The sequence below is a fragment of the Podarcis liolepis genome (assembly GCF_965112155.1).
Source record: "Podarcis liolepis genome assembly, chromosome: 3".
Lineage (NCBI taxonomy): Eukaryota > Metazoa > Chordata > Lepidosauria > Squamata > Lacertidae > Podarcis > Podarcis liolepis.
Genome location: NC_139557.1, coordinates 62,749,617 through 62,771,258, shown reverse-complemented (window position 1 = coordinate 62,771,258; position 21,642 = coordinate 62,749,617). Strand labels below are relative to the sequence as shown.

The 21,642-nt window shown below is 46.0% G+C and overlaps 1 protein-coding gene across 1 annotated transcript in view; it reads right to left on the bottom strand.

Annotated features, from left to right (window-relative positions):
* Positions 1-21,642, bottom strand: part of PEX7 (peroxisomal biogenesis factor 7) — a 71,933-nt gene that overhangs the window by 16,281 nt on the left and 34,010 nt on the right. The window contains exon 8 of the mRNA XM_083498205.1: positions 19,653-19,708. Within this exon, the coding sequence (XP_083354331.1) occupies positions 19,653-19,708 (56 nt within the window). The remainder of the gene's footprint in view (positions 1-19,652; positions 19,709-21,642) is intronic.

Here is a 21,642-nt window from a genome sequence, read left to right as displayed (position 1 = left end):
TCAGTCTGTACACTGAGGTCCAGTCCCCAGGGCCTTCTGGTGGCTGCCTCACTGTGAGAAATGAAGTTAAAAGGATCAGACAGAGGGCTTTCTTGGAAACAGAGCCTGTTCTGTGGAATGCCCTCCCATCAGCTGTCAATGAGATAAATAATTATACAAATTTTAGAAGACACCTGAAGGCAGCCTTGTATAGGGACGTTTTTGATGTTTTATTATGTTTTCATATCTGTTGGAAGCCACCCGGAGTGGCTGGAGTAACCCAGTCAGATGGATGGAGTACAAATACAACAACAACAACAACAACAACAACAACAACAACCTTCGCGTGCATTTAGGTGTCATTTCAGTAAGGTTGGAGAAGAGGTGGGCTTTAAAGGAACAGAGGAAGGTGACACTACTTGAGTATTCTGGAAGGTACCTCCAAGCATACAAAGTTTGCAAGCCGTGCGCATGGAATTTTTATTTATCTATACAGTCAAACCTTGGTTTTTGAACGTCTTGGCTGCCAAACGATTCGGAAGCCGAACGCTGAAAACCCAGAAGTGAATGCTTCTGAGGTGTGTTTCTCAATTTTCCCCACTGAACTTGCTGGCAGCCCTTTGACCCTCGGTTTTTGAACATTTCGGAAATCGAATGGATTTCTGGAATGGAGGTTCTACTGTATATATCTGAAACGGAGGTTCTACTGTATATATATCTATATTTATGGAATTTTTATACAATTAAATTGGGGAAGACCCAAATATATGTATGTTCAGATCATTTATATAAATTCAAATAAAAGTTATTGTGGACTGAATTTGACCATTTATAAAGGGTCTCTGAATATAGTAGCTTGCCTGTGAATTAGATCTATTTAGAAGTGTTTGAAATCAGCCAGATTTTCTTCTCAAATGTCTATATGAGGGGAAGTGAATCACACACAATACTTTAATGCCACCTGTCAGGGGTTTAGGAGCAGAGGCAAGGGCAAGGGAGGAAACAGAGAGCGAAGGGGAGGAGGCAGAAGAAAAGATGAGTGATGACGACGACCCGAGATCTCCGAGTCTTTCCAGTGAATCAGAGGATTCACAGAAAGGAGCACCAGTGGCCAGGGCAAGGGGGGAGTCTAGGGGGGCACCCCAGGAAGATAGAGCCAGAGGGGACTCAGAGGAGAGCAGTTGGAAATCGGGACCAGCGTCACCGCCAGGGAGCAGGGAAGAGGAAGGGAGCCAGGGGGCAAGCGCTGGCAGCTCACCACAGGAGGGAGGGCACGAGTCAGGAGTGGCCACACCTCCATCGGGGAGCGAAGAAACGGTTAAGCGGAAAGTGGAAGGTTGGGCGCGCGCGCCAAGTTCAAATGCAGAGGAAGGCAGCGCAGTAAGCAGCCCGGAAAGGGAGCCAGGTCCTAAAGCCCGGCGCAAGGAGACAGGAGGGTCCGGGGGGTCAGCGTCAGAAGAATCCCGGAAGGAAGAGACCCCGGGGGGTAGAGGGACCCAGAGGAGGACAGTCAGGCGGAAAAGGTGGAGCCGGGCTAGGATATTAAGTTGGTGCACACGGGGCGGAGACTCAGACGGAGCTTCGCCGATCTAGCTACTAGACGTAGAGTTGCACGCAGCAGCTTGAGAATGGAAACTGTAACTCAATAAAGACTTTTACTTAATGATCGCTGGCTAGCGTGATCCTCTGTGAGCTAGGATCTTCAAGCAGCTCTGACAGTAAGCTCCGTCTCACAATTGTGGGCATCTACAGCCTCGAGGAGGGGAGAGAAGCAGGTGCCTACCAGCGAGCTCACGAACGGCAGCCGACATGACGGCTGAGCAGCAGATAGCGGAACTCAGAGAAGCAGTGTCACAACTGAATGCAGCGGCTCTCGCATCCAGGAAGAGAGAGGAGGAGGCAGCTGCCGCCTGCAGGGATCTCCAGGTCAGGTTAGACGTGCTTACAAAGCAGACACCCAGGCAGGAGGGAATTGGGTTGGCGAGACGAACAGGCGGTCTGGTCTCTCACTTCGATGGGAACCTGCAACAGTATCCCAACTTTAGGGCAGACGTACTGTGCGCACTGCAACTGCTGAATAAAGACTTTAGAGATGAACAAGAGAAAGTGGGATTCATCATGTCCCATTTGCATGGGGATGCTAAAGCATGGCTGCGCAATTTATGGAGAGATAAGGATCCGGCGCTCCAAAATGCGGATGCCTTTATTAAAGCGATGGATGGGTGTTTTTTATCAAGCATTGACGTGGATCTTGCCTGGAAGGAGGTGCATGGACTAAGGCAAGGGAGGGCCAGCGTAAGGCAGTACCATGCCCGCTTTTTCGCTTTGGTCAGTGCACTGGAATGGGACAGAGATTCGGCCCCTGTAAGAGACCTCTTTTGGGAGGGGCTGCACAGCTCGATTAAAGATGAAATCGCGAGGGGGGAGAGACCCCGGACCACCCAGGAGGTCGTTCAGAGGGCACTGGCAGTGGGGGTGCGGCTGGAAGAACGTCCGTGGAGCAGGGACGAAGGGCGTGGAGGGCGCGAACCAGCCAGGGGCTCCTCCTTCCTTCCCAGAGAAGCAGCGCGTGCGCAATCCACGCCTCCGCCAGGAGGAGGAGCGGAACCTATGGAGGTTGGAGGTGCAAGGGCTCAGTCAGCAACCAGAGCCCTAGCACCGGCAGCAGTGAAAGCGAAGCCTCCTAGAGGGAACAGGAAGTGTTACGTCTGTGAGGAGCCAGGGCATATGGCGAAAGAGTGTCCCCAGAGGCTCCACAAGCTCACTGCAGCCTCAGCAATGGTGACTGCAGCAACGCAGCAAGGAGGACCACAGCAGGGAAACGACGCAGTCTGGCTGGAGGAAGAGGCCCTGGGGCCCAGCCAGACGTGTTAGTGACGCGGTCCCCAGAGATTTTACAGCCCGTGAACCCCCTCCCGCCCAAACCAGTAGTGAGGCTCACCGCATCTCTCCAGCTGCCCAATGGAATCACCATGGACGTGTCAATCACCGTTGACTCGGGCAGCAATGCGGACTTTATAGGGCAAGACTTTGTCGACAAACACGCTATACAGTTGCTGCCGGCCACACTGCCCCTGCAGGTTGTCACGGTGGATGGCAGGGAGCTGCTCGGGGGGCAAGTGGTGAAGCAGACGCCACCGATGGTGATGCGACTTGGGAATCACAAAGAAATCATCAGCTTCAATGTCACTCAACTATCGGATACGCCCATTGTATTGGGAATGAGTTGGCTGGACAAGCACAGCCCAACGCTGGCTTGGTACCAGAGGCAGCTGATCTTCGGCTCTTCCTTTTGTGCTGAACACTGCATCGTGCCCCGGCAGGAAGGAGAGGAAGAGGAGTCACAGCTGCTGCTAGGCACGCTGCAAGCGATTCCCCACAAGTACGCAGAATTTTTGGAAGTTTTCTGCGAGAAGGAGGCAGACAGGCTACCCCCTCACAGACCATATGACTGCAAAATTGACCTGCTGCCGGGGGCGGCGCTGCCTAAAGGGAAACTGTATTCCATGTCAGAGGACGAACTGCAAGAACTCAAAGAGTTCATAGATCATAATTTGGAGCGCGGTTTCATCCGAGAGTCCAAGGCAGCGGGGGGCAGTCCTGTATTCTTTGTTAAAAAGCGGGACACGCCCCCAAAAAAACTGGTAGTGGACTATCGCATTTTAAACAATGGGACCAAGCCATCGGACTTCCCCATGCCCCGAATCGACGACCTCCTAGCAAAGGTGCGGAAGGGAAAAGTGTTCACCAAGTTAGACCTGCGAGGGGCGTACAACCTCATTCGCATGCGGGAAGGAGATGAGTGGAAGACGGCCATGTTCACGCCACTGGGTACCTACGAATATAGAGTTATGCCTTTTGGATTGCAAAATGGCTCCCACGTTTTTCAAGCTTTCATGCATCACGTGTTGGCGGGACTTCTCTACAAGACGTGCGTCTGTTTCTTAGATGACATCCTGATCTTTTCGGAATCGCAGCAGGAGCATGACGGACACGTCAAGGAAGTGCTGAGCAGGCTAAAGCAACATAGGCTCTACGCCAAGCTGGAGAAGTGCCAATTTGACGTGACGGAGGTGGATTTTCTGGGCTACAAGCTGTCTGACAAGGGGCTCGCCATGGACAGCGCCAAGGTTCGAGCGGTGTTGGATTGGAAGAGTCCACGCAACCGGAAGGAGGTCCAACGGTTTGTCGGCTTTGCGAACTTCTATCGCAAGTTTATCAAGGGCTTCGCTATGCAGACAGCGGCCATCACAGACACGCTTAGCTCCAAGAAAAAGAAGTTCATTTGGACAGAGCAGGCGGAGCAGTCCTTTCAGGCACTCAAGCGTCTCTTCGCGTCGGAAGAGCAGCTGCTTCATGTCAACCCCAGCAGGCCGATGAGGGTGGAGACAGACGCCTCGGACAGAGCCGTGGGGGCGGTCCTGCTGCAGAAGGACCCGCAAGGGGTGTGGCGACCGGGAGCGTTTTACTCCAGGAAGCTCAGCAAGTCCGAGCAGAACTACACCATCTGGGACAGGGAGTTGCTGGCCATTCATGCAGCGTTCAAAGCGTGGAGGCACTTCCTGATCGGCGCCAAGCACACGGTGCAGGTTTGCACGGACCACAAGAATCTGGAGCACTGGCGCACGGCACAGTTCCTAAACCAGAGGCAGATACGTTGGGCTGAGTTCTTTGCGAACTTCGACTTCCGCATAGAGTATGTCCCGGGGGACACTAACATCATGGCGGACGCTCTCTCCCGTAAGCCACAGTATCTGGAGGACGCAACGCCAGCGGCCGCCATGCACATCTTCGCACCAACAGTGTGGGCGTGCGCCGCGGCAACCGTGGACCTGGAGGCGGTGCGACGAGCGTTGCAGGATGACTCCTTCGCGCAAGCAAAGATGGCAGAGGTGCAAAGGGGCAAGGCAGCGGCCGACGGTTTCCAGCTACGAGATGGATTGCTCATCCGTAAAGGGGCCATCTACGTGCCGGGAGACGACCTTCGCGCCAAGGTGCTGCAGCAGCTGCACGACGCGCCCACTGCCGGGCACTTTGGCAAGGAGAAGACGGTGGAATTAGTAGCCAGGGATTTCTGGTGGCCTGGAATGAGGGGGGAGGTCGCAGACTACGTGGCGAGGTGTGACACCTGCCAGAGGGCCAAGCCAGTGCACAGACCGCCGGCCGGACTGTTGGAACCGCTGCAAACTCCGGTCGAACCTTGGGAAAGGGTGGCCCTGGACTTTGTCACGGATCTGCCCAGCTCGAGGGGCAAGACGGCAGTGCTGGTGGTGGTGGACCTGTTTTCCAAGATGGCACATTTCATTCCGTGTGCTAAGGTGGCCACGGCGGAGCAAACCGCCAAACTGTTCATAGACCACGTGTTCAAGGTTCACGGTCTGCCACGGTCTATTCTGTCCGACCGGGGGCGGCAGTTCATCTCGAATTTCTGGCAGAAGCTGATGGGCTTCCTGAACGTCAAGATCAACCTGGCGTCGGCGAGACACCCGCAGACCAACGGGCAAGCGGAGCGGGTCAATGCCATCATGCAGCAGTACCTGAGATGTTATGCAAATCAACAACCTGCGACGTGGGTGGATTACCTGCCGCTTGCCGAGTTCGCCTACAACAACACGAAGCACGTGTCCACGGGGGTCACGCCGTTCTTCGCCAACAACGGGAGGCACCCCAGAACCTTCCCGGGACTGGAAAGAATGGGGGAGGGGGAGCCGCAGACAGCAGATGCGTTCGCGTCGGAGCTGCAGGAAGTCCACGATCAGCTGAGGCGCCACCTGGAGCTGGCCAAGCACGCATACAAGGTACAAGCGGACAAACACAGAAGGGTTGGCGAAGAGCTCCACGTGGGAGACTGGGTCTGGTTAGCAGCCCACGCAGTGCCGGCCAGGTCGTTGGCCAAGAAGAAACTAGGGCATAAACAACTGGGGCCCTACCAAGTCGAAGAGCAGGTCAACCCGGTAGCTTTCAGACTGGCGCTTCCGGAGGGTTCCAGAATGCATCCGGTGTTCCACAGATCAGTGCTCACTCCCTACAAGGCACCACACAGGTTCCAGGAACCCGGAACGGCGCCGAGTCCGGTCAGAGACAGAACAGGGCACGCGGGAGTGGCACAGAAGGAGCGCATCAACGAAGTCACGGAGATTTTGGACTCCAGATGGGGGGAAGAGGGGGTAGAATACTTTCTCGCCAAGGAGGGCACCCCGGCCAGTGCGAACAGCTGGGTGCCGGGCTACGCCTTGGACGAACCTCTGCTCAAAGACGAGTTTCATGCCCTCTTCCCACATAGACCTATGCCAGCAGACTTTTTCGACGACTGGCTTTTCACGCCCACGCTTTCGGCCAGCACGTTCCGGGGGTTCGACTCGGACGAGGACCCGACACGAGACGTCCGTTCCCCGGAGGGGTCACCCTCGGGATCTGCATCAGAACCCTCGTATTGGTGGGACGATAGACCAGAGGAGCAGTTCCGCAGAAAGTGGCTGGAATGCCCAGGACGAGCAACGCCGCCAGGAGGAAGTGAGGGAGAGACGGACATGGACGTTTTCGGGGACGACCCTGGTTTCGAGCACGGCGGCACAGAGATGGAAGCGGAGGTGACCGTCGTCGACGAGAGCAGGGAGGAAGACCCGGGAGACTTCAGATGGAGGCCCGCCACGGGAAGCGAACGATATCCGACGTTCGTCCCTTTGCAACAGCAGCACCCAGCTCCAGCACCGGAAGGAGGGGAGGGGGGAATGGGGGGCTTCGAGGGGGGGATGGATGTCAGGGGTTTAGGAGCAGAGGCAAGGGCAAGGGAGGAAACAGAGAGCGAAGGGGAGGAGGCAGAAGAAAAGATGAGTGATGATGACGACCCGAGATCTCCGAGTCTTTCCAGTGAATCAGAGGATTCACAGAAAGGAGCACCAGTGGCCAGGGCAAGGGGGGAGTCTAGGGGGGCACCCCAGGAAGATAGAGCCAGAGGGGACTCAGAGGAGAGCAGTTGGAAATCGGGACCAGCGTCACCGCCAGGGAGCAGGGAAGAGGAAGGGAGCCAGGGGGCAAGCGCTGGCAGCTCACCACAGGAGGGAGGACACGAGTCAGGAGTGGCCACACCTCCATCGGGGAGCGAAGAAACGGTTAAGCGGAAAGTGGAAGGTTGGGCGCGCGCGCCAAGTTCAAATGCAGAGGAAGGCAGCGCAGTAAGCAGCCCGGAAAGGGAGCCAGGTCCTAAAGCCCGGCGCAAGGAGACAGGAGGGTCCGGGGGGTCAGCGTCAGAAGAATCCCGGAAGGAAGAGACCCCGGGGGGTAGAGGGACCCAGAGGAGGACAGTCAGGCGGAAAAGGTGGAGCCGGGCTAGGATATTAAGTTGGTGCACACGGGGCGGAGACTCAGACGGAGCTTCGCCGATCTAGCTACTAGACGTAGAGTTGCACGCAGCAGCTTGAGAATGGAAACTGTAACTCAATAAAGACTTTTACTTAATGATCGCTGGCTAGCGTGATCCTCTGTGAGCTAGGATCTTCAAGCAGCTCTGACACCACCAATATTTCTTTGGTCACAATTTAGAAAGCCATTTATTACTTTCAAGAGATTACAATAAAACTAGGATTCACCCCTTCAATCCTGATCTTTTAGCCCCTAATAAGACTGAGGAATATATTTTGACGTGAAGAAGTGCTTATGGCAAAATACGGCATTTCATGCAAAGGTCTATGCTTCTCATTTCCAGGTATGTGGCATATAAAGTAAATACTGCTTCTTTAACAGCAGGACAAGTTCAGCAATAAAATGTCAAGCGGCAAATACTCAAGAGTATCTGGGAAGCAAAATACATTAAGATAAACCCAGATTGCAAGTCTACTCTATATGAAAACAGGAACCATAAGATTACCTTTTTCACAACTAAAACAAAGATATTGCTTTATCTTCATGTTCTGTTGATACTACATATTTGACTAGGTCTGTTGTATTCTCCAAGGGCTGTAGCCTACATCCAAAAGAAGGCATGTAGGGTTCCTTTCTCAATACTCAGCTTTTGTTTAAATAAAGTAAGATTGAAATCCTATATGCATGCACCTGGGAGCAGAAGTGGCTGGCCTGATGGGGCAGGGCCACAGTGCTAGCTTGCCAGCATTGGAGTCACTGCCACACACCACGTGTAAGTGCAGGGCGGCAGCAGAGAGGTCAGCATAGTGCAAGTGCACCAGTGGGAGAGCCTGAACCCTGCTGATACTCCCATTCCTTTCCCCTCTGCCTCCCAGTAAGCAGCAGTGGCTCCACAAGGTGATCCACTTCTGCCTGCGAGTAAGTCCCACTGAACTTAATGGGGTTTACTTCTGAGTAGGATCTGAATAAGATCACAATGCAAGTTTCTCTCACTTTGATATAGTGGTACCTCGGTTTACGAACTTAATCTGTTCCGGAAGTCCATTCTTAAACCAAAACCGTTCTTAAACCAAGGTGCGCTTTCCCTAAAGAGGCCTCCCGCCGCCAGTGCCCTTCCACCGTTTGGATTACATTCTTAGACTGAGGTAAAGTTCTCAAACCGGGACACTACTTCCGGTTTTATGGGGTTTGTATACTGAATAGTTTGTAAACAGGGCTGTTCTTAAACTGAGGTACCACTGTATATGTTAAAACATGAAGGCAGTATTTGATAGAAATTATGAGAAAACACTAGGCGATCATTATTTAGAAGAAGAAGAAGAAGAAGAAGAAGAAGAAGAAGAAGAAGAAGAAGAAGAAGAAGAATTATATTCAATGTAATCAACATACTAGGTTACCCTCATTTATGTTGTGGCTGTTCGGCAATGATTCTCCATCCCCTAAAGGCCCCTCCTTACCAGCGTTTCCTAATACAGGTCTGCATTCCCATTGATTTTTGTAGCAGACAAAGCAAGCAAAGCTCTGGTTATTATTAACTGGCATTGTACTCTAAAACAAAATCACATAAAAACATCACTTATGTTTTGTGCAGTATTATGCAAGATACATATTTTAGCTATAAATAAAATTAAGTAATTGATACGAGGTAGACTGCTTGACTCAGCAGACTGGAAGAGTAATGCTGCTGGTTTTACTATGCACTCAGATTATTGGCACACATAGCTAGGGGGTGAGAGGGAAGAGAGATTGCTGGCAAAGCTTTACCCCTTTAGCTGCATCCAGTAAAGAAATTTCAGGTATGGGGAAAGAACAAAAGGCTAAGCATTTCAAGAGTTAACAGTGTTGGTTCATTACATACATTATAGATGGGATGTTTTCTACATATACTTTTGTGTTGATCTGTGTGGCTGATCTTATAAGGACTAAATAAACTGAGGCAGCAATAGATAGGTAAACATGAATCAGCTTGAAGTCTGTGCTAACAAGCTACACAGATAAAAGTCAAAAATCTTGCTCCTGAATTAGAACTGTCTATTGTAGAGGTTCTCAAACTATGGACTGTGGACTTCATTCAAGTAGAAGATAGACAGGGGAACAGCTGAGAATATCTGTACTTGGCTCTGACAATGGAGACAGAGGTGTTTTGATTAGGACCAGATATGTCGAACAGGCTAACAACTGGCCTAGGCTGGGATTTATGGATCAATCAAAATAGCTCAATTGGTAGAGCATGAGACTCACTCAGGGTTGTGGGTTTAAGCCCCATGTTGAGCAAAAATATTCCTGCATTACAGGAATTTGGACTAAATGACTCTCATGGTCTCTTTCAGCTCTACAATCCTGTGATTTTATTTTTCATGTGTTCTTTCATAAAGCCATTCTACCCCATTTCCACATTAATCTGCAACCTTTAAAAAAAGAAAACCCTCACAAAATTGTATTAAAATATATCTTTTATCTAAATGTATGTATTTCCAAATGTATTGCTGACATATTTTGGCATGCATTTTAAAATATGCATTTTAACACACCAGCACGTTGTTTTCAGTCAAGAATTCTACTGCAAAAATTGGAAAGGTGAATTATTTTGGGAGGTGCAGATCACAACTTGCCTAGGGACCATGATTTTCAGTTTTGATGATGGTAATGATGGCACTGAATAACAAGAAGTTTATAAAGAGATCTCCTGAGATCTCCAGCAATGATCACTTGGTCCATGAAAAATGGTTGAGAACTGCTGCTAAATTTAAATTATAAAAAAGGAACCAGCAAAGAAATTAAAATTAAATTAAAGTACTTTGCAAGAACAATACATTTCTTAGCATTCCCAATCACAGTGAATGTGAGGCACTTCACTGCCCGGATGTTAACAAAATCATTTTTCTAGAAGTCATGACCTGAAAAATGTAGTGTATGAGCACTATCAGCAATACAAACTTTCAATCATAGATGAACCATCATACAATTATAGATCACACCAGGGCCGTTCTCTCTGGTGTAGAAATCTTACAAGTTTTATCACAGCATCATAAATAATGCTATCTTATTTTGGCTCCTAATTAAATATCTATAGTCAATTTTAATTAACTGATTGCAATCAACTATCCTTACCTCTAGATGTTGGATTAAATTACTAATACAAAAAAAAAAAAATCACATCAAAGACTATGCAAAGTTATATGCACACTGAAGTATTTACCTGAAAATGGTACTAAGGCTAAAGAACAAATGTTCTTAAGAATTAGAAGAAACCAGAATATACTGAATATACTGAAAGGTATTGTTAAGATAAGAGATAAAGTACCTGTCCCCAAAGTTTGATTTTAAAGTCCCTTCCCCATTTATGTGCAAGACGTGTCCCAAATCTATAAACATTTGCCAAAACCATGAAACTTAATTCCACTACAAAATTATCTTGAACAAAAGTGACTTCCTGAGCTAAACGCCATCAGAATGTAAAAGCCACTTTACTCCTGCTCATGGTTATTTCCTATGAAATCCATGCACATCTTGCTTTCCCTGCTATTGTTTTGTACACAGTCTTCACTAGGTAGTATTTCTATAGAAGAAAAGTCCCCTTTAAAGTCAACTCTTTATGTAAATTTTGGGATCGAATCCACAACATTGTCGTGCTATACAAGCAAGTCCCCAGCCACCGCAAATTCCAGGGTGGTGGTCCAGAAATTACATGGGCTTCCTGCTTCCTGTAGCTAAGAGGAGCTGCTCAAAAGTTCCCATTGGGGAGCAGCAAACCAGGATACCCCACACCATGGATGGGTGCTATTGGCTGGTCTAAAGGGTGTACTGATTAAGTGTTCTGTAGTGATGAGACTCTGTTGTAGACTGGACCTAATAAAATACTAATCTGAGGTCCAAAAGTCTTTATTTAGAAAGATATACAGTCTTCTTAATCACCAAACTCTAAATATAGATAATTAAATTATATGCCTGGGTAAGCTTGCAGAAATAAAACTGTTCAGCCTGTTTCTACCTAGAACAGTATAGTATGTCTATAGGCAATGAGTTCCAAAACATGAACCACTAAAAGATTTGCAGAATGAACATTACATGGCCCTTGTGTAATGGTGCATGGGACTACACAGATTAATGTTAGAGTGTTTTGAAAAGTACCGTATTTTTCGCTCCATAGGACGCACTTTTTCCCTCCTAAAAAGTAAGGGAAAAAGTCTGTGCGTCTTATGGAGCGAATGTGTGTTCCCTGGAGCCAAATCGCTGTTGTCCTGTGCTCCTGGGCTGCTCTTTGGGGGTGGGGGGAGGAGCCACCCGGCTCTACCGGCAGCCTCTGCTTTCCCCTGAAGTCCCGACAAGGTTTGCAAGCAGAGGGAAGGCTGTGTGCTGCTGGGGTGCTTTTTGGGGGTGGGGGGAGGAGCCACACTGCTCTGCCTACAGCCTTTGCTTTCCCCTGAAGTCCCGACAAGGTTTGCAAGGTTTGCAAGCAGAGGGAAGATTGTGTGCTGCTGGGGTGCTTTTTGGGGGTGGGGGTGGGGAGCTACACTGCTCTGCCTACAGACTTTGCTTTCCCCTGAAGTCCGGACAAGGTTTGCAAGGTTTGCAAGCAGAGGGAAGGCTGTGTGCTCCTGGGGTGGAGGGTGGGGGTGGGGAGCAGCAAATTGCTGTCTCTCAGTGCCTCCTAATTCAACTACAGATGGGTAGCCGTGTTGGTCTGCCATAGTCAAAATAAAAAAATTCCTTCCTGTAGCACCTTAAAGACCAACTAAGTTAGTTCTTGGTATAAGCTTTCGTGTGCATGCACACTTCTTCAGATACACTGAAACAGAAGTTGCCAGATCCTTCTATATATAGAGAAGGTGGGGAGGGGTATTACTCAGAAGGGTGGTGGGAATCGGAGATTGGCAGATAGCTGAGATGAGCCTGATGAGCCTGTTGACGACTCTTAACGACTGTAATAGGTCTTACAGGAAAAGGCAAGGGGTGAGAAGGTGAGAAATGGCTTAGTCATGTATAATGAGATAAGAATCCAATGTCTCTGTTCAGGCCAGGTCTCTCCATTGTTTTAAGTTTGGTAATGAGTTGCAATTCAGCAGCTTCTCTTTCCAGTCTATTTCTGAAATTCCTTTGTAGTAAAACAGCTACTTTGAGATCTTGTATAGAATGTCCTGGGAGATTGAAGTGTTCTCCTACTGGTTTCTCTGTTTTGTGATTCTTGATGTCAGATTTATGTCCGTTTATTCTTTGGCGTAAGGTTTGGCCTGTTTGTCCAATATAGAGAGCTGAAGGACACTGTTGGCATTTGATGGCATACACAATGTTAGACGATGAGCAATTAAATAGTCCCGAGATGGTATGTGTGATGTTGTTGGGGCCAGTAATGGTGTTGTCCGGGTGTATGTGGCAGCAAAGTTGGCATCTGGGTTTATTGCAGGCTCTGGTGCCAGTGTCCGTGTTAAGTCTGGTTGTAGTATTATTGTGGGTTAGGAGTTGTTTAAGATTGGGTGGCTGTCTGTAGGCAATGAAAGGTCTTCCTCCCAGAGCTTGAGAAAGAGAACTGTCATTGTCCAGGAGAGGTTGTAGATCTCTGATGATGCGTTGAACTGTTTTAACTTGGGAGCTGTATGTGATGACTAGTGGTGTTCTGTTATTTTCTTTTTTGGGTCTGTCTTGCAGCAAGTTCTCTCTGGGTATCAGTCTGGCTCTGTTGATCTGTTGTCTAACTTCATCTGCTGGGTATTTTAGTTCTGAAAAGGTTTGCTGTAGATCTCTTAGGTGAGAGTCTCTGTCTGTAGAATTGGAACAGATGCGGCTGTAACGTAGTGCCTGGCTATATACAATGGACTGTTTGGTATGTTTGGGATGGTAGCTAGAGGCATGTAGATATGTTTGTCGGTCAGTTGGTTTACGGTATAAGGTGGTGTCTATGCGTCCATCCTGTATTTTTATAGTAGTGTCCAAAAAATGTATTTCTTGCATAGAATTATTCATTGTAAGGTTGATTGTGGGGTGAAAATCATTGAATTTCTGGTGAAAGGTGTCCAGGGTCTGTTGACCATGTGTCCAGATGATAAAAATATCGTCAATGTATCGCAGGTACAAGAGAGGTTTGAGTGGGTAGGAGTTTAGGAAACGTTGTTCTAAATCTGCCATGAAGATGTTGGCATACTGTGGGGCCATGCGGGTGCCCATTGCTGTGCCGCTGATCTGAAGGAACAGGTCATCACCGAATTTGAAGTTGTTGTGGGTAAGGACAAATTGGAAGAGTTTGGTGGCAAGGTCCGCTGTGGTTTTATCTGAAATGGTGTTCCTTATAGCCTTTAAACCATCGTTGTGTGGGATGTTGGTATATAGAGATTCCACGTCCATAGTAGCTAATATAGTATTGTTGGGAAGGTTATTTAAAGATTGTATTTTCCTTATTTAAAGATTGTATTTTCCTCAGAAAATCTGTGGTGTCACGTACATAGCTGGGAGCACTGATGGCATATGGTTTCAGAACAGAGTCCATATAACCTAATTCAACTGCAAAGGATTGCCTAACTGGATCCTGAGCTCCATTTGAAGTTTAAAAATAGTAAGTTTGGGGATTTCTTCAAGTAGCAGTTTTGGGGAAATAGTCATAAATACATGCAAAGCATCTCTACAAACCAGTAATAGTAATTTCAGCTAAAACTGAGCAGGTATCTGGCTCAGGAACAGTTTAAACTGCACAGCTATAACCAGACATCCTGTGTGTGTGGACCATGTTCCTAGTAGCTAATCTTTACTGCTGAAAAGAGGCTCTGATATTCCACTCCAACTCTATAATTCATTATACAAATTCTTACAAGTACAGTCCACCTATACTAAACCAAAAACATTGTGTTCTCTTGGTATTGAATGGAAGCTATTTATCTGCCCTCTTTTCCTCCTCTGTTCTTTGCTCAGTCACTCCATTTTGAATCTTCCTTTCAAAACAACCATGCCTGTTTTGAGAAAACTTCAGAGATTTAGGAACTGGAGCACAATCATTTGATCTTTAGCTTCACAGTATTTTAATATTCTTTTGGAAGCCGCCCAGAGTGGCTGGGGAGGCCCAGCCAGATGGGCGGGGTATAAATAAATAAATTAATATTATTATTATTATTATTATTATTATTATTATTATTATTATTATTATTATTATTATTATATTATTATTATTATTATTATTATTATTATCATCATCATCATCATCATCATCTTTTTGCTGTTCCTCCATACTCCAAGCACTTCTCATTTGCACAGCCCTGGTTTCTCTCCCTGACTATTAATATTCTTGATTAATAACAGTAAAATGCTCAAATTTTAGTTTTTGTGACTGCTGCCAATACTGACTTCCCAGCGATAATGAAAACAGCTACATTATAATGGAATGTGTCCTTTTTCCATTCTCATCATTATATACCATGGCTCGCTTTAAAGCAGCAAAGTGGACAGGAGCCACACACTTTGCTGTTTTAAATAGTTTAGTACAAAATTTGAGTCAGATTTTTTTTCTTGTTTTCCTGCTCTAAAAGCTTGGTGCGTCTTTTGGTCAGGAGCGTCCTATGGAGCGAAAAATACGGTAACTATTCTCTATGTAGTTCTGGAACCTAAGTGGTTAGCATATCTCAGGAAATACTTTTTATTTATTCAATTTATATTCCAACCTTCCTTCCAAAGGAGCCAAGGGAGGTACTTCCCTTTCCTCACCAGGGGTTATGCCAAGGCGGGAGTTGGGATCAAATCAGCAATAATTCACAAGGTGTCAGTGAAGTTCACTCTTTATTCAAAGAAACAAAACAGCTCAGCCCTAGTGATCACAACAACTCTTCCCAGCATGTCTTGCCTCAATGAGACAGTTCTCACTGCTCTCTAAGTTCCCTTCTCCCCCAGCAACCTTTGGCTCCTTTGTCCTGTCTTTCTTTGCTCTGCCTTCTTCATGTCTTCAGCCCTCGTTGGTTGCAGCAGGATGGGGAGATTCCCTGACTTCTTCAGCAGCCTGACTCATCTCTGTCTCCTGTCTCTCCATCCTCCTCCTGTCTCTGATTCTGGATTTATCTCTGCCACAGTCCCTTCCTGCTCTTCTTACCTCTTCAGCTTCCAACACCTCCTCCTCCCAGTCTGCCCCCTCTTCTCCCTATGACCACTCATTGTTGTCCTGCCGTCAGTCCCCTGGCTCTGAGTCTTCTTCCCTTGGGGGCTCCCCAGCTGGTGCCTCCCATTCCTCCTCTGCATCCAGCCAAGTCCATGACAGGTTATTCAGTAATTAAACCAGCCAGAGAGCTATTTTCCCATAGTGGCACCAATACTTTGGAATGCCCTCCCTAATGTGACCCACTAAATTACCACTTTAAGCTATAAATCAAAACTTTTATTTATTGCAAAGCCTTTTAGGGCCATGGAATTTGTTGATTTTAATTACTTTAATGAAGCCTACCATTTCAAGAGTTTAAAAAATTGTATTATTAGAAGAAGATGTATTGGTTTTGTTATTTTATTTTTTGATATTGTATGTTTACATTTTACTGGAAGCTGCTCAGAGCGCCTTTGGTGCAAAAAGAAGGGGGGAAATGTAAATCTTAATAATACATGCAATCATCTACTTCAGAAGAACTATGTACATGAAGGATGTTACAAACGTTGTTTTATCACTGAAGTATCAGTGCCTTATTTTTATCTTTAATCACGGGTCAACCGGAAATGTTGACATGCTCCATCAATACAAATAAGACTTTAGGCAACAACACCTCAAAAGGGTTAGGAGTGTGAGCACAGGCTATGCTGCTTTAAGAGCTGTGAAAACTTGCTGCATTATATCTTCCAAGAAAACATATTGGTGGAATGATAGTTTATGGAAAACTTCTATATTAATGTCTTTAAAGGAAGATTGCCTTTTCATAATTTTCCATTTGTGGATTTATGGTTTTTATTTTTTTTATCACCACAGTTTAAATGGCATCTTCCATTATCTTCTAGAGGCACCAGACTTCTTCAGAATCCCTCACCTAGCAATTACGGTATTGCAGATCTTGCCATCTGCCAGATCCTACAAGCTGCTGCAGTTTGGCATTTCCCTTCCATTGCATAACATCCATAGTTTGTTTGTTTTTTAATTGCATTACAGACTCTATCTGGGATGTTCATAGGGTATTTTTTATTTGCAGAACAATACCAGGTAAAACTGCAAACCGTAATAGCCATTACGATAGAAAGCATCTGCGTACAACTACAGAGAATTAATAACCTTACATTGTCATTGTAATGGCAATGTAATTCTATTTGGAACAGAGGAGAATATGGTACTTTGGGGGAGGGGAGGGGGAAACTAGTAAAATGGAATTGCAGTCAAAGTATGACACTGCACCAAACCTCCAGGTGACAGCACTGTTTCTTTTAAAGAGCTCACCATCTGTTTAGGGGGAAAGATTTTACGAAATGGAGTGGTTAAACTGCTGGATATCAGATACTCAATTCCGGTGACTGTTGCATTCCTGTCCTGCTCGTGGGCTTCCCATAAGCATCTGGTTGGCCACTGTGAGAACAGGATGGTGGAACTACATGCAGGACTCTTCTTCCGTTCTTAGTCATGTCATCTGTTCTCAACTGTGAAATGTGCAGGTACCCAATATGCAGGCAAACACCACCAACTAGCTTCAGTCAGTGGTCTAACTCACGTGCAAGGTGAGAAAGAAAGGGCGGCTTACTGCGAATGAGCGGCATAGCTGGTGCACACTGCTCAGCTGGGTCCACTTTGCTGCTCCCTTTCTGGAGCTGGGAAGCGAATCGCAGAGCAGCTGCAAGCCAGTGTTTACGCTTTCTTTATTCTAAGCACGCCACGTACGGTAAGCCAAGAACAAACATTTCTTTCAGAACATGGCTTGCCATTATGTGCAAACTGGGAGAGGGGCATTAACAATCCAGTTTTAGACTTACTCCTGATGCCTAGTGTGTCCAACTAGAAGTTCGTTCCTGATGAGCTTGCAGGGAAATGCTGCTTGAATGAGCTGGCAAATGCCGGACTTAGCTGGACATATGCCAGTGACCTGGGAAGGAGAATGTTCCCTCCTGTGCAGTAGTCCCTTCCTAGCTTGGCAAGTCGCACCAGGTAAAGCATTTATGCTGAGGCAAGTATATGTTCCACAGAATGAATTTACAGTTTTCCTATCTACATTAACACACACACACAATTTTTTTTCTTGGCTATAATGTATGCCAATTCATTAGAGAAAGATACTGTCTTCAACTCCCCAAGAGCTTACCTCTCTTTTTGAATTATAGATATTTAAATGGATTTAGAGAACATTTGTTCTTTAGCTTTAGTACCATTTTCGGGTAAATACTCCCATGTGCATATAACTTTGCATGGTATCGGAGTCTTTGATGTGATTTAGAGAATCAAATGCTGGTCTTTACATATGGATGTCTATGGCAGTCCTAAATGGTATTTTCTGATTGCCAACTTTGGTATGGGTTCTGCCTCTGGGTCTTTAATAACTTGACATGTAGAAATTCAAGTGATGGGGAAAGCCTCATTTGCCCATCATTCCATGAAAATCCTCCCCTACTTTATACATATCAAACTTCTGTTCAGAGCACAAGAGCAGGCATAGTAAATGCACTGGGGGATCATCATGCCTTCATTATTGGTGGAGCTAAAACACATGCTTTATTTTATTTTTAAAGTACTACGGGTCGGTTTCTTAGTATCATTACAGCTAATTCACTACTCATCAAATTGTAAAAGACTGATATCCTCAGTTCTGAAACATGTTCTAAACAAGCTACAAAGAAATCCAACAATATCAACAACACAATGCTGGTATTAGTACCAAAAAGGCGTGGGGGTGGGGAGACAGAAGGTTATCTTCCAAAATGAGAAGAAACAGATTAAGTTATCTCTCACAAACCATTTAATAATAACAAATGGTATGTTGCTATTCAAAGAGTTCTAACCAAGTTATTTCTGGTATGTTCCGTGTATGAAAAAAGCCACCGCATTGTCCAGGATACTGGTTAGCTGAAACAGCTATTTCATCAAGAGCATCTGTCATGGCAGATGGCCAATTCCCCCCCACCCCCACCTCGCCAAATCAGTCTTTAAACAGCAAGAAGCCACACATTTTTAGCTAGCACTTGAAAATATAAATTTGCAAGTCTAAACCTATAAACAAGTACTTGTGTCCCCCAATTAGAAAACACTGTCTACAAGTGTAACAAATGCATTTCTCCTCTTAAACCTAGTCTTCAAAAAATAACTGAGATGGTAAACCTGTGTCTAAGTGGTACTGCTTCAGGCTACAGGTGTTGGCTCCCCTGCAAAATATATACATTCATATGCTTAGAAAGCCAGAAGATCAGGGAGGAGACTAGTTTGGAACCCTCTGCACTAATGTTATGAAGTCCCAGTCCTACCTTGTAGATGTAAACGACAGGCCATTTCCAAACAAAGCATGCACTCTATCATGCTCTATTTTGGTTTTGTGTGGAAGACAATATGAAGAAGTGAAATAAACTAAAGTGATACAGAGGAGACACATGCCTCCCACTGCATTTGCTGGTGAAAACTAGGCCTGAGAAGCTTCGAGATGGAAAAAGAGCACTATAAACATGAAGAACAGGGGAAAGAAATACTTCACAAAAAAGTACCAGCTACTACAGTGTTGGTGGCTGGGTTTGTTACCCATGCTGATTTAGCAGCAATTGCTATAGGCACTGGCAAAGTCCCTGCGTGAATTATAAGCGGCAGGTGCACTGATTGAACATGACAGTCAGTTACAAGATCCTCCACATAGAAGCGCCTTTCATATTACCCATAAGAGCAGGATTCATGTCATACCCTGCAGACTCTCTCTGTACATATGTATAATGACTGCAAACAATATCTGTATCTGCTTTGTCTTTCCATTATTTGAGTATGACATACGCAGTTTACAGATCCAAATATAAAGGCATAAAGATGCCAGGATACAGAGAGGGCAAATTATAAAACCATCTGTCAAACTCAAAAGGTATCAAGCTGATTAAAGTGGATTAAGAAAGAAACTGTAATGCTGCCAGTATATAACTGGATGGCAAGGTAACATCTCCAGTTTCTGCAACAGAAGTATAAAACCTTATCCTGGAACCCAATCTTCTCTCATTGCCATAGTTATAACCAAATTATCTCCCACAACACCTTTTCAAGGCCAAAGACACAGAATATAGCACCTTCCCCTGGAAATTCTGTTTCCCCAGACTGGAAGCAAAAATTAGCACATGATTCATAAAGTGCAAGACATTTTGCGTATATGACAACAACAACAATAATAATAAAAATAATTTAAAAATTACAGTACCTCACAGTAAAATCATAGGAGCAGGAAGCTAATATAGTAGCATGAAATGGTGAAAACTACAAAGAGATAAAGATACATATATTAACAGCACAAATATAGGAGAGAGATATATAAGTTAACTAAGAATAGAATTTTGTAAAGGGTCATTATAAAGTATATTACTCAGTACAAAGACTGCTTTAAAGTTACCGGCTTCTATTTTATTATACAGTAGAAGCATCCAACAGCCCTACCATAAATTAAGTTCTCAACTCCATTTAAAATCCCTTACATGACAGTCACCCAAGGTGGCTATTACATTTTCCCTTGGGCTGCAGAATGAGCATGAGTTCTCAACCTATGAATGGTCAAAGTGTTTAAATGCTCATCCCAATTCAGCAGCAGTATCCTTTTCCTTTCACAGAACATTTAAGAGAGAGATATACTCTATACTGCTACTCTATACAAGGCCATATTTTCTTCCAATACCCTCTTTTAATTTAATTACTATTATTAAGAAAACTGGATTCAAGCTTGAAATCTGGCAACAGCACAAGAGTCTCATAATTTCACCCATAAGGGAGAGTAGATATATTATTATAGTCCTTGGCAGACACAGTGGGGATGAAACAAAGGCTGCGGCAAAGATAGGAGCCAAGAGCCAAACTCTGTCAACCTCATTTCTGGCTCTTACACAATTACAATTTTAACTCATCATTTTCAAGCACGTCAATGGTGAAAAATAATAATTTTCATTCTCCTCACCACTGTCACCCAGCAAAGTTTATAGTCCTAATATTCTTTCATTTCTCTCTCTCTTGTTTTAAACAAGTAGCAAGAACTTCCAAAAGATATCTGACATAAGTTCCATATTTCATCATAGCAACCACTTCAGCATACTATCTGAAAGTATCAACAAAAAAAGTGCACTTTATCCACAAGATGGAAGCAAGGTATTTGCACAGGGACTTCTTTGCACAATCACCTACTGAAGTGGCTGCAGTCCAAAGAGTTACTTAGGAATACCTAAAGGGTAGGCAAGCCCAATGGGAGTGGTGTGGTTTTTCTTCTGAACAGCAGATTCAGAGGGGACCTTCTGGGCCAAGGTGCCCTGTCTATGGAATGTGCTCCCCAGTGCAGAACTAGGCACAAAAATGGAGCCAGGTTACTGCCAGATTTTAATCATAAAAGTGATTCCAAAACAAATGTTTAAGGGGTGTCTGTGTGTCAGGGAACTGCCATCGGAGCATCAGGTGGTGGAGGGGCTCAGGGAGGAAGAAAGAGACTCAACAGCTGAAGCAGGGACCAGCAGGGGGAGGAGTGGATCTCTGAGGGAATGCGAGCAGGAGGGAGGGCTCAGGGACGCTTCCAGCGAGAACAGTGGGGAGGTATCTGAGTCTCCCATAGGGAGACCCACACCTCGCCGGAAACTGTCACGCCGTGAGTCCAGGAGACGCGTTTCCGTTAAGGAGCTCCTTTGCTGGAAACGCTTCCGCAGACAGCCACTGTCGGACACTACTAGTGACTAGAGCAGACATGTCTGAGGAGCTCCGTCACACACGGAGGTTTGTGGGGTCGCACAAACTCTGAGGGAGCACTTTTACGCACAAGCAGCTAATCAATCCCTAACAGCAGTCCGACAGTCTCTGTACGCTGCCTGTGCAAGAGAAAGCATCATGAGCGAACCAACCGGAACCGGAGGAGCGGGGGCTGGAGCTGGTCCAAGCTTGGAAGATAGATACCGAGTGTTGGAGGTCCAACTGGCGCTGCAGACGGCGAGGCTGGAGGAGAGAAGGGCTCAGGATGCAGACAAGAAGGGGAGAGCCACTCAGTTCCCCAGAAAGGTACCAGGATTGGTGCAGAAATTTGGGGGGGACCCCAAGGATTACCATGCCTTTAGGACAGAGATGCAATATGCCATTAATGTGCAGTTCGATGAGTTCCCTGATGAGGAATCGCGAGTTGCTTTCGTAATTGGGCATCTTGAGAAAGGGGCGAGAGACTGGGTTCG